The sequence below is a fragment of the Bufo bufo genome, chromosome 5 (assembly GCF_905171765.1).
Source record: "Bufo bufo chromosome 5, aBufBuf1.1, whole genome shotgun sequence".
NCBI lineage: Eukaryota > Metazoa > Chordata > Amphibia > Anura > Bufonidae > Bufo > Bufo bufo.
Window position 1 is genome coordinate 166691425 of NC_053393.1, and position 16278 is coordinate 166707702.

General features: G+C 40.9%; 1 protein-coding gene across 1 annotated transcript in view; it reads right to left on the minus strand.

Moving 5' to 3' along the window:
- Positions 1-16278, minus strand: part of DLGAP1 (DLG associated protein 1) — a 322787-nt gene that overhangs the window by 21677 nt on the left and 284832 nt on the right. The window contains exon 7 of the mRNA XM_040432120.1: positions 5273-5697. Coding sequence (XP_040288054.1) covers positions 5273-5697 — 425 coding nt within the window. The remainder of the gene's footprint in view (positions 1-5272; positions 5698-16278) is intronic.

Sequence of the window (16278 nt, forward strand, 5' to 3'; positions counted from 1 at the left end):
TTTACTGCTTACTTAAGGGAACTTTCACACTAGCGTTTAAGTTTTCCGGTCCTAGGGGCTCAATACCGAAAAAAAAAAAAAACGCTTCAGTTTTGTCCCCATTCATTGTCAATGGGGACAAAACTGAACTGAACAGAACGGAACGCTCCAAAATGCATTCCGTTCCGTTTAGTTGCGTTCCCAAACCGGAGAGAAAACCGCAACATGTTGTATTTTGCTTTCCGTCCTGGGAAACTGATCAAATCCGTCATGACCCCCAATGCAAGTCAATGGGGACGGATCCGTTTTCTCTGTCACAATCTGCCACAATAAAAAACGGATGCGTCCTCCATTGACTTTCAATGGCGTTAATGACGGATCTGTCTTGGCAATGTTAAAGATATTACAACCGGATCCGTTCATAACGGATGCAGACAGTTGTATAATCGGTAACGGAAGCGTTTTTGCTGAACCCTGCCGGATCCAGTAAAAACGCTAGTGTGAAAGTAGCCTTAGCCTGACCACACATATTACTTAGCTGCCTGTCGCTATTTTTACACTTTTTTAAAATCATATTCTTCATTTTTGCGTTCAAACATAAAAAGTCTTCTATTATCAAAAATGACAGGCAAAACATTTAACATACAAAAAAACTTTACTTTTGTAAAATTATTAAAACTTGTTAAAAAGCAACCACCAAATGTAAAACTGGCTCTTAATATTTCCTAATATTAGCAAATTAGGTGTTACATTGAGTCACCTTCTGGGTAAAAAAATGTTAACTACAGAATGAACCCGAACACGTACATGATGCCCTCCTTTTCATCTGCAGATTTACTGATTCCTGGGCTCCTCTTCTGTTCCCCGATTCTCAGACTACCTGAGACACTGTAATGCTGGGAAATCCAAGAGCAAGGCTGGACAAGCAGGAAGTGTCTTGGACTATTGATGTTGACTTTCCATCAGGGAGTCTGAGAAATGGTGCGACCATCCAGAATGACAGAAGAAGAACCCAGGAATCTGTGGATCTGCAGCTGAAAAGAATTCTGTTTGTCACAGCCAGGAAGAATGTGATTTTTTCCCCCTGTCCTTTGTGATTGGACCGCGCTACAGCCAGAGAGAAGGAGACGTTCAATGAGAAACCCTGACGTCTCCTCCTCCCTGTACCCATGCTATTAATTAGCATACCAGGCGGGAGAATTCAACAGGGCGAGCGGAGCGGCGCCCAGGAAAAATAGTAAGAGCTATTAGATCCCTGCTGTATGCCCTACATAACCTGCTACTTATCTTATAATGTCTGGACCCATGAAAGGTCCTCTTTAACATAAATTGTATTCAACCAAGATATCATTTTCTGAATATGTTGTTGATTATTTTGGCTAAAGCTCCTTAATCACTCATACATGGCTAGTTTTAAGTTTAAAATCTATTGATAAAAACTTGAAAATACTTGATCAGTACAGCTTTGGTACCTTAACCACTGCTGCCCACTGTTCTGGTACTCTCTGCTCATGGTGATGGCTTGTTACATTGTAATATACAGGAATTGCAGGCAGGGGCAGCTCGGGTATGATGTAGCAATGATAAGGTATATTATAAAGTTTTTTTATTTTTACATTTTAACCCCTTAGAAAGTCATTATTAGAACTCAGAAACTCAATTTAACAAAATCCAAAATGGTGAATGCTGCTTCTCACTGACTGTAAACCCTGGCAACAAACCTTCATGTACAATGTTAGTGTACACTCGACCTCAGCCGAACTAAATGTGATTCTGTCCTAGGGGACCACCCAGTGGAAAGAGGTAAAATATCTTCTAGTGTAATATGATAAATAAATCTTGTCCTGCACAAGTTCCTGAGTTTTGCTGCGGTCAGAACATATGTTTTTAAGCAAATGTCTTTTTTTTTTTTTTATGAAATGCTTTAACGCCTGTCGTGTAACGGGAATGGAAAGAACGCAATGAAGAGTAAATGTCTTTCAGCTATGTGAAAACTACATAGTGGATTTAAAGACAGATTGCCTACATATGTATCCAGTTACATCCAGACACCCATTTGACACAAGGCATAACATAAGCACCAGATCCATAGTCCCGAGATAATATCTTTTGCATGTTAAAAAAATATATATATATATAGTATATATATATATATATATATATATACACACACACACACACACACATACACACACACACAGTATATATATTGTTGGCCCTACATTGTTAACCAGGAGCTTTAGGTATAACTGGAATACATCACACACCTAGGACTGCAACACATAAATATAACTGGTCATAGTTGACTTGGCCAAAAGTTTCGACCAGGGCTAGTTATGTAGGATGTAAGGCTTGAGGTGACAGATGGTGCTGCAGTGATGTAGGACAAGCAGAACGGAATTCCATTAGTAGGAAACAGGCAATGGTGTCAGAGGGCAGTGATAATGATCAGGGCAGAAAAGACAGGGGGAAAGAGACTTCTGGGACACATGTGGAGATGAAGTGTCAGCTTCTGACAGAGCGTAAAGTCATGGTAAGGAGAGTTGTAGTTGACCAGGTTTGGCTACTTTTACATCTGCGTTTTTAAATGCTGCAGGCTGCTGGATTTAAAGGGAATCTGTCACCGGATATGTCACACTAAAATGGGGGCGACCTGAGACGTAATGCTTTTCAGCTGAACATATTTGTGTTGGTCCCATCTTCCTAGATGTTCGCATTGCCAAGAAAATGGAGTCCCTAGATGCAACAAGGGCAGTGCCGTTGCACCAGAAGCTGTGCTTACTCTGCTTATGTTGTGTCCTCTCCACTTTTATTGACAGGGCCAGGCAGTAAAAATGTCATCACGCCTGGCCCTGAGGCCTCTCTAAATCTTGCAGTACAGTACAGAGGCTCGCCGGTGGACTGCTTCTGTACTGCACCTGTGTCGGCTACGCCACAGTCCATGAAGAAGAAGGCATCGCTGAGAAGAGGAGGAGACTTATGTGCCAGCCCTGGATCCTCCTTCCTTGTAAGTATTCCTCTCCAGCGCTGCATTCCCACTGCAGCAATATAGAAATAAAATAAAAGAATTAGAGAAATTAACTCATTATTAGCCACAAGGCCACCGACAATCAGCAGCAACCTAAAAAAGCAAAACAAAATATAAGGATCAGAAAAAAATGTGTGTGTAAATGTAGATATACTTTGCAGAGCCAAGACTTTGGGAGACTTCAGGGGAAGGTGTGATGACATATTCACTGCCCGGACCTGTCAATCACAGTGGAGAGGGCGCAGCAGAAGCGGAGCTTCTGCGTGCAAAGGCACCGACCTTGTTGCACCTAGGGGCTCATTCGCATATAATAAAGCATCAATTTTCTTGGCAATATGGGCACCTAGGAAGATGGGACTAACACAAATACATTTAGCTGCCAAGCACACGTCTCGGGTCAGGCGGTTTTATTGCGACATATCTGATGACAGATGCCTTTTAAAAACACACATGTGAAACTAGCCTTAGCTTGGTCAATGCTAGAAACAAGTTAGCCTTGCGGCAGGAAACTTCAGTAGTTGAAGGCAATCTGTTACCACAATTCTGGACTATTATATACGTAACTAGTACCAGACATAAGGAGTCCAGGCTGCTGTGCTGTATATGCCACTACAATATAGTCTTCTATAGAAGACTTCTATAGGAATTAGGTCATTTATAGAAGCAGTATTGTCAGTAAATGTGAAAGGAGTTGTCAGCAGGCTCGGACTGGCCCACAGGGGTACAGTGGAGTCCCCGGTGGGCCCCTGAGCAAGGTAGGCCCCTAGTCTCCCACCCCCTGCACAGTAGACTTACTGCACTACATACATATATTCAATGTGCAGCACCTCAACCAGCCTATGTTCATATAAAAAACTTGTTAGATTATTTATTATATTTTAATGTATCCATACGGTGGGCCCCCAAAATAAATTTTACTGGAGGGCCCTAGGTACCCTGTCCGACACTGGTTGTCAGAGCTTTTTTTTTCTTTTCATTTTAGCAAAGTGATGATGGGGGCTTGGTAAAATAATAAAAATGATAATATTAGAAAAACTTCCCTTCCTGTGATGCATTGTTTAGATGCCATGGTGATGTTTTTTATACTGATTACTAATCACTAGCCTCAGCAGCCTCGCACCATGCACCGTTGAGGCCAATAATTGGCTGCAGTGTTATGTGGGACGTCACCGCTGCAGCCAAACAATGCATCACTGTCTGCAGCCCGGAAAGATGACAGAGCAGGAACAGGAAGGAAAGGCAATTTATTTAAACTTATTTTACCAGGCCCCCAATCTCTTTGGTAAAATAAAGAATTACTCTTACTTAACCCCTTTAAAAGCCAAAATTAGGAATATTAGGCAGGGAGAAAGGAAGGATAATAGTAGATTAACTAAATATTATTTCTGTGCCCTGTAGATTCAACCTCCACTTGTGACCGGACTGACCATTAGATAGATGTAGGTAAAGTGCTTCTTACTGTATTGGTGATTGTGTTCGTTCATGGACTTATCATCATATGGATAAAACCCCCCTAAAATCCTCCTTTTTTCTGAGAGAGAACCAAACTAACCATTGGAAGTTGAACATGTGTTACATATGGTTAATGGATCACGCTACACATATTGGAAACTGCAGGTTTAGCACCAAGCAATGAATTGTAGCAGATAAATAAATATGGTGGTTTCTGGAATGATGTGTTTTTTTTTTTTTATCTCATGCAACATCTTTAGGGAGATTTTACAAATTTTAATGGAAAAATGCCACTGCAGATTTCGATACAGTTTTATTTTTTTAACCTAAAGCCAGAAGTGGATCCAGTAGGAAGGAGAATCTTCTTTTATATTTCTCATTTATTTTAAATCTATTCTTGGCTTTGACTAGAAAAACAGTATCAAACATTGCAGTGGTGTTTACCACTGTGTGTGATCCCTGCAAGATAGAGGGGAAAACAGGATATGCAGGCTGCCTACACCTATAGGTTTACACAAATATCATAGGTGAATGAACAAGTCAAGGACAAAACGAACTTCATTATAAGGAAGGAATAAAAGTTCTAAACTGCAAAGTCAAATGTTAAAAAAGGCCCGAGTTGTGCTGAAAATTACTCTCAATTTTCATTTAGGAGGAACGTAGGCTTTCTCTTTTTATTAACTGCAATGGAGATTTGTTTTCCAGGCACTTTCTATCTAGTAGGTACTTTCCAAAATTTAGACATTGAGATTGAAACAAATTGTAATCATGAGTTTGTACCTTCAATGAACTTGATTTATTAAGTATACTTACTAGGATCAGGCAGATCATTTTCCTGTTCCTCTCTTTCCATCTGTTGGCACCAACCCTCCATTCTGTCTTTTTCTGCTTGAAGAAGCTTTAAAAACCAATGTCCATCTCTATGACAAACTGATCTGTGAACTGCTTCCAGGGGATCTTCTGTAATGGAGTCAATCCAAGGGTCTGGAGGAGGTAGTATGGAAGGGTCAAAATCAGCATCAAAGTCCTCCTCCACTGCACAGGCATGATAATGATTGCCTGAGCCCTGGATGCTGACAGTGGAGGTACATGCATCTCTGGAATACTGTTTGGTCAAAGGCCGACTATATTGAAATTCCTGGTCAGCCAGCTCCACAGAACAATCAAAATGCTCCCTGAGGTCCAAATCTGCTTGCACAGCAGCAGTAACACTGTTTGACCGGGTCAGTCTTCGCAACCTTTAATAAAGAGATAACATGAAAAATTATACAGTGAACGTGCAGACAAGCCCCCTTATAGCTCAGCATTCTGCTAGGCTGACATTTTGTTTTTTTTTGTGAATACACAACCTTTTCCATGGTTTATGTGCATAGTATTTCTGGTGTGAAAGTACATATCCTATGACTAGTCAACAAAAAGACAAAGAAATGCAATTTTGTGTTCTTGACCAGAAAGGGGCTTAACATTTTTGCCAGTTCTGTTGCTTGTGTCCAGCTCAAGTACTGTATATCTGTACCTTTGTAGACAAGGCTTCATATACAAGACACTGGAGGCTCTGCAAAATACTATAATATGGCTTTGTGCATGAGTCCTAAGAAAGGATAATTCAAAAAGTTGCTATAGAATTTAGAAATTTGGTGTTCTGACCAAACACAATATTTTATGAAGATCCTTTGCCACATTGTATTTGACGCCTGTTTAACTATAAGGGTTGTAGTCATCACCACTGCAACCAATCCCCCTAGTCTGGGGGCCCATAAGCCCCCTGCCACCTTGAGTAATTTATATGTAAATATTAACTCTGCTGGTGCCGCTCAGTAGAGAGAGCACCACATCCTCACACCCGTGAAACACAACCCTTACCTGACAGCTTCTCGATATTGGAAGGGCAACGAAATGCCTCAAGAAAAGGCTGTGACCATGCATGGACCCCACTGCGGGGTCTGGTGGATACACGGACACTGGACAGGGAGCAGTTTCTGAATATCTAGCACTCCACCCTGATTGAATAGAGCAGGGATGGCCAACCTGTGGCTCTCCAGCTGTTGCAAAACTACAACTCCCAGCATGCCCAGACAGCCTATAGCTATCAGCCTACAGCAGGGCATGGTGGGAATTGTAGTTTTACAACAGCTGGAGAGCCGCAGGTTGGCCAGCCCTGGAATAGAGGATGGCGCAGCCATGAGACTGCAACAGACCAAGAAACTCCTGCATCCTGCTGAAAAGGCTACGGGAAAGTCCTGGATGCAAGGGCAGCAAGCCCCATGTTCATGTTAAGTGTATTGCATAGGACTGGACTTGGGGGTCCATGAAGCTGAAGCTGGGGTGCATTCAATCTCAGTATGGGACCCCACTCTTTCTACTTATGTCCCTGACTACTATTATCAATTGCTTGGCATTGTTTGTACCCTGCACCACATTTATTAATAGGTTGTGCACCCTGTTCATAAATATGCCAATCACTGTATGGGAGAAAGAGACTAGTCACCACTCAGGATGCGTCAGTATTAAAGTCAATTCTTTAACTATATATCTGATGCTGCTTTCTGACAAATATGTGCAGTATAACAAAATTCTACACATCTGCAACAATGCATTGTAACGCCCCCAGAGGTGGATTACCACCCTCCTCACCCCTCTACTGTCTCTTATGCTTAACATAATGTCACCCTGTGTATTAGTTTCCTGGGCCTGCAAAATGTGTATCTGTAATAATGTTATGTAACTGTTCAAGTGTAATATGCCTGGTTTACCAGCAGGTGGCAGCATAAATAGCACAGCTATCTTAGAGATAATGGAGCTTTCCTTTCCATTCTAACCCCCCTCTGTGGTGTGGTAGGCGTGTCCCACTTGCTGCAGGGAGGGTGGAGTTCCAGTTAGAAATTAGTCGAGGGTACCCCCTGCTAGGGGAAGACAGCAGGAGCCCAACCCTCCTGGATCAGCCTTGCTTAGGTCAGCTAGAGCACCTGTACCCTGCACCACATCTGGACGCCAAAGCTTGAAGCCTCTGAAGCCAGGAGGAGAAAGTTTTCCCTGGAGTCTAGAGTCAGACTACAGAGAGAAGTTGCAGCATACAGCTATAGTAAAGTTATTCAGTCAGCCTTGTCAGTACAGCAGAGCCCGAAAGCAACAGACGTAGCAGAAAGGAGTCTACCTGCCACAGTTAATGCCAAAGCCTGTTGGAAACCAAGACAAAGTCTGTAAACCACTTGGAGAAACATTTATGCAAAGTAAAGCTACTGTTCAACTATATACAAGGTCTGGACTCAATGTATTCTTCATACCACAATTCAACTACCCTCTTTGCTCTGCTTCACACGACAGCGTCTGGGGTTCCAGAGTATCCAGGTAGGAGCACCATGATACGTGCAACACCATTAAGGGACATTTAGGCCACCCTACACCACTCTAGCATTTCCTACACTGGGTACCACCATATCACTAAAAGGGGCCCTGTGCCCTTGTTGCTTCATTGCAACTGGCGTCATGACAAAACAATTTAACTTTTTCCCTCTTAAAGGATCCCATGGTCGATGCCCCGTGCACTGCAGCATCATGTATCAATGACATCTTTTTTTCTGATGACAGCTGGTATACAGTTCTGGATTACTTTTACCATTCTCACATGGTCTTCTTTTCATGTATGTATCCATATGTAACCAACAAGGAGAGACTGGGAACTTAAAGTGGCCCTGGAAAAACTAAAATTAGCTCCATATTGTAGTTGGGTCCAGTTTGACAGAAGTTGGGGCCAATGCAAGTAGGTGGGGACAACACAAGTAAACAGGGCCAACATAAGTATAGTTTATTAACGCTAGGAGCTTTAGGTCATTATTAGAGATGAGCAATAGAGAGAGATAGAGAGACAGAGGAAGAAGAAGAAAAAACATTAATAAAGGATTTTCTAAAAAGAGGCAAGAGAAAAAATATGAGTCATAGGTGACCTCTAGAGTGCCCCACATATTTTTTTCAGGCCATTTGGATCACTGTCGCTTTAGCTAGGATCGATTCAGACCTGAATCGAATTGGTCTACTGATTCAACTGAATCAAACCCGAATCTGAATGATTTGTTCATCTCTAAATCGTTATGTACCAGCCATGAGGAGGGATTGGAAGGCCTTCTCTGCATTGGCTCATCGGGAAGCCTCTCGGTAGGGTCTATAGCCAGGGCACATCTGGTAACCACATAACGTAAATGATGTGTCCAGAGGTGAGTCTTACAGTGTGTGGAAAACAAACTGCATACTGGAAGTACACTGCCTGGCCAGAAAAAAGGTCACCACCTGGATTTAAATAGGTAAGAGCCTCCCAGTTGGTCAGGTCTAGGTTCAGCAACGTTATGTGCCCAAAGAATGAGGTCAGCTGACTACCTGAACATACTGAAATGACCAGGTTATTCCATCAATGAATTTTTTCTTCCCTGATGGAATGGGCATATACCTACACGGAAAAAACTGAGACTAAACAGGTTACAAATCAAAAAATACTTTATTAAATACACAATATGACATAAATGAAAAGAGACAAGATACATTAAATGTAAAGTGTGGTCTTCTCCTCAGGAGATAATATCAAAATACATATATGAGGGAAAGATGCTATATCCCAATATAGTGCCCAATTTTATTTCTGGGCTAATATTTGACTTTAATGTTTTGTAACCTGTGTATGCTAATCATGGCACGGGCATATGCAAGATGACAATGCTAGGATTCATTGGGCTCAAATTGTGAAAGAGTGGTTCAGGAAGAAAGAGACATGATTTTCACACATGGATTGGCCACCACAGAGTCCAGACCTGAACCCCATTGAGAATCTTTGGGATGTGCTGGAGAAGGCTTTTCGCAGTGGTCCAAATCTCCCAGTACAAGAAAAATAATTCAACTCTGGACAGAAATAAATGTTGTGACATTGCAGAAGCTTGTGGAATTGATGCCACAGCAAATGCGTGCCGTAATCAAGCTAACGGTGGTTCAACTAAATATTAGAGTGTGTGACCTTTTTTTGGGCCAGGCAGTGTATAATGTTTTTCTAATTACAGAACAAGCGGGTTCCATATAAGTAAACTACCACTGACTGAATATTTACAGAGAATATCAGCGATGCGGCGGGGACTATACAGGTCGTAGCGTACGAAACCAAAGTAAACATAAAGCTTCTGCAGCTTCATGAAAGTGGATCAAGTATTTGTGCTTCATGTCTGAACCTGCTCGATTTTATACAAACAAAATTCCCAGCACAATAAACATACCAGGATGCGATATGCAGCGTAGCATCAGGTCCCCTTGTGCACAGCACTCGACTTTCATGTAGCTAAGGTTACAGCTTGCAAAGGAAAACATTTATTGGTGTCACAAAAGGTGACATCACAATTGTCTGCAGCGGTTTGGACCCGGTACAGTGTGTGCATTCCTCTTTTGATAAGTCAGGTCTGTCAGTAACAGATAAATCCGATTCTTTGAAGGCGTGGGAACATAGGTAGAGTAGAGGGAACGCACATGCTTCACTGTAACTTGAGCCATAGCTCTGGAGTATAATAGAATCATTAAAGCTAAAGAACCGCATTCTTGTCAAGTCAGTAAGGTTGGAGTATGCACGTGGCCTTTGATGTAGAAGAAACATGGAAATCAGAAGGACTGGTACTAAAGACTATTGTATCTTTAACATTTCATACTACACTTTACACTGCACTATATACAGTATATATATATATATATATATATATTGCCATGTTTAGTTATTGCCAAATCTCTGGGCGACCCCAAGCACCCTATAATGTTTCTTTTTAGAAAAGCAGTACCTCAGCACTTCCATACTCCCATCAGCAATACTCCCTTCACTGCACTAGTAGCGTTAGAGGGTAGATAGGAGACCCACAGCAACTGTTGCCCAAGCACCCTCATATGTAACCACCTTTATATTTTTGCTAACCTAAATTTATTCCCAAATAATAATGGGCCAATACCGCACAAAAGATACAACACCAAGAGCAAGACCAAAAAAGGGTGCTGGACCGAAAAGTAACAATTAAAACATTTATCTCCTTAAAACCACACATAAAAAGTATAAATGAACTAAGTAAACGGTTTTCACGGATCATTGGTAGTAGACACTCTGGAAATTATTTTTCAGCCTATCAGTGTATGTAGAACACTGATGACACACGGACCAAACGATGATCCTTCATGGACATCTTCACAGATGAAACATTGACCATCTTGTCACAGATGTATGAATGAGACTTGGGTGATTTCACAGTTTTTCTTTCAGCATTATTACAGGTTTTTTTTTGTTCACAGATTGTATTTGCCCCTTTTTTATGCTGCCAGATGTTACTTTGAAATCTATACTGCATTAGGAGCTGTACTACCAAGCATTTTTCCCTTGCATTTTTTGAGTTTTTTTTTATCGTTTTGATGTTTGTTTGTTTTTTGTTTTTTTTTTAAACGCGGCATGCTCTAGGTATGCTGATTTCCTGGTATTTTTCCTGGAAAATGTTTCATCTGTTGCCATTAATAAAATGTGCAAAAAATGCTGCAAAAAGAGAGAAAATGGTAAAACTGCATGTTGTGTTTTTACCAGCAAAAAAATAGAAAATAAAAAAAATAATTCACTGTTCTGTGTAAATATGTCTAGTGATCAAACAACAAAAGAATGAACACTTGTAATTAAGCAATTGCCAATCAAGTTGTTATATTGCCAATCGGTTCTTGTTATTGATATAAAACCATTGAAGTCAAGGCCAGTATGGGGCTCAATGCTGCACTGCAAAATACCTACATTTGATTCACTAACACTAACAGACTCTTCCTCACTTTCTACATCAACTAATTGCCTTTTCAGGTTTTTTCTTTTCTTTTAGGATAGGGGCAGGGAAATGGCGCTAGTCCATCAAATGAACTTGACAGGTCAGGTGAGGTAAGTAAATCTTTGAAGTCAAAAGATGACCAAAGACACAGAAAGGAGTATGTGACTCACTGTTCGGCCTGTCTTACAATGTAGAGGAGATTAATGTTTGGCATAGGACATACTGTAACGGTGTCATATACTGACTTCTCCTTGAATGACTTCCCCCCTTTAGGCTCTCTGCACACTGGTGGGCGCTGTCTTGCAGAAATTTGGCACAAATTGCTGTGCAGATTTCTGGCCATTTCCTCACCAAAAACTGCACTTGGTATTTGAGATTTTTGTTGCAGATTTGATCCAGTTTTGCCACATTGAAAAGGATGAAATCCATACAAAAGGACTGCACAAGGAAAAGCAAAGTTTACATGAGATTTGTCTAATCTAATTCACTTTGTTCGTACTGTGTTATGCTCCTTTTTACTGCATGAAAATCCACGTGGAAAAACCACACGTAGTCCACATTGTGTGCAGGTAGCCTTAGCGTAGCTAAAGAGTTCTCAGCAAACTCCATACTCATGTTCCTCAGCGTTCTCTTCATTTAATTACATACAACTGGTTTCCTACACTGAACTGGTCCATCAGATCACAAAAGGATTCACTGGAGAGCCCAGGCTCCAATACAATAATGGGCCAAGAAAGTCCAGTAGAAGACAATCCAATTTGGATCGCTTGCTACTAAGTTCTACTTCTTATAGGATGATTCACAGAGAATCTACTTGCTTGATGATACTACCTGTGCAATGATCACAGCTAAAACCTGTAGACTTGTATATGTTCATTATAAGAGGAGGTTGTGCCCTCATAATTATTTCCTGTAGCGGACCCAAAGGCCCCTGCCTACACTCTCTCGATTTTCTATCCAGTTATGAGTACACACATTTGCACTTTGTATTTCAGTTACAAGTTTATGCCTATTGTACTAGTTGGTTGCTCAGTATTTCATCTATGGTTAGTTGGTTGGAATCCTTTGATCTTCTGCCCAGGGTTTATTCTTTATTAGCATCAGTAACACAAGGTCATAACAATGAAATTTTGTGTATTTTATGCCACAATGAACATGGAGTTACTTGTTGACATAGTGCTGACAGATTGATGTTTACTACAGACATCTTTTATAAAATTCACTTCTCAAAGAACAATTCAGCTGTTCAACAATACAATTATACTTTATATGTGTGCTGCATATGAGTAAGGTTAGAAGAAGTAAGGAGGACAAAAACATTTTTTTTTTTATAATATTTTGGTTTTTCCTTGGCAATTGGAACTAAAATATTCATTGAGGAATCTGAAGGACTCTGGAAAGGAGAATTACAGCTTAGAACTTAGTTATTTCTTTTCTTTGGTGGAGTTGCCTGTTAATATACATTGTCCACTAAAATACTAAAAAATCCTATATAAGTGATTGAGTTGTTAAGCTGTCATGGTCCCCTGGTCTCTGTGCTTCTCAATGGGGGTAAAGATCTTCTGATTAAAAGAAGTCTGGCATGATACTTCGATGGTCATGCAACTTCTTCATCTATAGGGAAATGCTGAAGTTGTATGATGGTCGCAACAAACCTTATGCCATGAAGCTGTATGCAATTTACACACATTTTTAAAATAGAGGGCATATTAGATATTATTTGTTTACTTGCAGGGCAGAATCATGAGCTTCCATAACTGCTTGCTGCACAACAGTGGTGGTGAGATTGCAAGTTACCATGATTGTAAGCAACCTCACTGTTTTCCTATAGGGGGAAGTTGCAGTCAACTTGCAATAATTACAGAAATTTGAACCAAAAGTGACAGTGGAGCCGTGGCCTAAGGAGACTCATATCAATATGAATTAGCATAATGTTTTTTTATGAGAATACTACTCAAAGAGTTAAGGCTAGAATAGCAAGCGCCAACTTGCATGCTCTCACAACCCACAGCCCTGCTCCGTCTGTGCATCTATTGTTCAGTTAAATGAAAGTTTTTCTAACAGGACAACAATGATCTCTTTCATGTGTTTGAAGATGCTTCAGTCACCTGAATGTCACTGTGGATAATCTGAGCGCCGCAGTTTACATGCCATCAGCCTGACACATCAGCTCCATTTCTGAGAGCAGTTACCGTAATTCTGAAGTAATTATCCATTGCGCCAGATATGATACATCTTGTGCTTGAGACTTTTGTTGCTAGCCTTTTGTAGCAATCTGAGTCATCCATTTTCTTGCATGACTTCACAGGAAAGAAGACAAGCCACCACAGGAGATGAATTATACAAACTATCCATTTGTAGAGTAACCTGTCTTTGAGGCCTTCGAGTGTAGGTTTGGTGACCTTTGGTGAATCAACCCTTATAAATTAAGACAATAGGACAAAATAATAGATTCTAAAGTATACCCATTGACGAAAAAACAAACAAGCAAAAAAAAAGCACCCAGATAGAAATGTCGGATTACTTTAAAACTCTGCATGCCGTTAGTTTCATTTGATTCCAACAACTTCTTCTTGGTGCATTAATTTTTTTTGGTCAATGAGTGTATATACCTTACATAGTACAGCTGAAAAAAGACATATTTCCATCAAGTAAGGGAATCTTTGGAATGAATACCTTTAGGCTGGGTGAGCAGTAATTTGCATCTTACAGTGATGCAGATATTACCCATCCAGATTTTACAGGTGAAATATATTTTTTACATGTCTTAGTCCTGAAAAAAATGCATGGCTCATAGCCACATCACAAAACTTGAGGCTGGGTTCACACCTGAGCGTTTTACAGCGCGTTCCTACGAGCTGTAAAATGCTCAACAGGCAAGAACCAATGATTCCCTATGGGAATGGTTCTCACCTGAGCGTTTTACAGCGCGTACAATCGTGCTGTAAAACGCCCGGCGCCCCAAGAAGTACAGGAGCTTCTTTGGGGCGTCTTGTCGCGCGTTCCCGTACATAGACTTCCAGGAAGGCGCGACAATGGGCGTTCGCTTGTTCCGGAGCCGCGATTGTAAACGCGCATACAGAGCGCTCCATCCCGTACGCTCAGGTGTGAACGCAGCGTCGAAGCGATGACAGGCAGATTTGTTGCAGAAATTTGCTAAAAAGATTTGCTCAATATATTCGAATGGGATTTTATAAAAGTCACATGCAACGGCATGCATCATATGGCTGTAAACTGCCTGCAGCAGGAGCCCCCATCCCCCCGACCTGTCTGCAACAGGAGCCCCCATCCCCCCGACCTGTCTGCAGCAGGACACCAAGATGGTCAAGATCAGTCCCTTCAGCAGGTGATCAACCAAAAACTGGTACAGATCATGAAGAAAGTAACCCCTGCGGTCTAGGCAGGATTTCTACATTGTACATTTTATAGTGGCTCTGCCTGGTATTGCAGCTCAGCCCCTTTCACTTGCATGGGACTGAACTGCACCTATTCCATGTGACCAATGAAAGGGACGTCACTAGGAAGAGGCTGCAGCTGATCGGCAGGTGTGCCAGAAGTTGGACCACCACCAGTCTGATATTGAAGACCTTTCCTAGGGATAGACCATCGATATCAAAGTACCAGACAACACCTTTAACTGTATGGTTAGTCGGTGGAGCATAGAGTAAGAAATGAATAGATCTTTAAATGAGGACAATCATTTTAATTTATTTATTAGGGGAAAGACTATGGCCCAGATGTACTAATTCTGTATATGGCGTAAGCCTAGACAAGCTGTCTAGACCTGCATCAGGCTCGGGCTGGATGATAAATCTGGTGCACAGATGTACTTTTCTCTAACTCTATACTATTAGTTGACTTACTATGAGACAGCATTTTATGCCAGAATTGAGGCGCATCTTTAGCAATATCCCGTTTCCCATGAAGCTCCGCTCCTTTCTAATAAGTCCGCCCCTTATCAAGCAATTTGGAAAAAAGTGTAGAAACCCTAACTGTACCAAAACGGCTCCAATTTACACAAATTTTTAGACAGATTTTAGGCACAGACACAATAGTAAATCTGGGCCTATGTATAGAGTTCAATGATGCACAAGTACATGATCTTTAGGCCAGACATAGAGATATATCTTTCGCCACTTTCACACCGTGTATTTTGGATCAGTATTTTGCATCCGATTGTAACATACACAGAGAAAAGGTATCATGGCAAGATTTGTACCTCTTCTGTGATTTGGACCCTATCCTGGTTTTAGATGACAAACACTGATGCCGTTTACTGACCAGAATATTCTTTTTACTATTTTAATTTGGGTCTTATGTTTATTGGTATTTCTTCTACATTTTGTGCTGATAAGACTCATATATATATATATATGAACGAAATATATATATTCCATTTGCTTGTTTTTTGCTTTATCTATCTATTTACCCTGTGAATTTATGCTTGTCATTTTTACGTTGTTACCATTATAAGATGCTTTTGATGCTGCAATTCTCACTGGAATATAATCTTTTGCGGATATGGACTCTTTCGCGGATATGGTTTGTGATGAAAACTTAAATAAATGATTTTACAGATTACAGCCATGTAAAAGTGACCTTACTCTAGGTCGGGGATCAGCAACCTCCGGCACTCCAGCTGTTGTGAAACTACCACTCCCAGCATGCTCTTTCCACTTGTGTGGGAGTTTAGAGAGCAGCCAAGCAAGTGTGCATGATGGGAGATGTAGTTTCACAACACCTGGAGTGCCGGAGGTTGCCGACCCCTGCTCTAGGTAATACAAAGAGCCAGTGCTTATGCTTTCATTACTTTTTTAAGGGTAGGGGTAAAAAAAATAACCAGGAACTAAAATGATCAATTTGTTATGTTAGGCACACAATTTATCAGCACGAATGCTGGTAGTCAGTGACATTGTGTGTATATTTATAGCCCCCTATAGTCCTTCTTCATAGGGAAAAACAGTAAAAAAAAAGCTATTGTGCATGTTAGTATTTAAATCCTTAAAAACA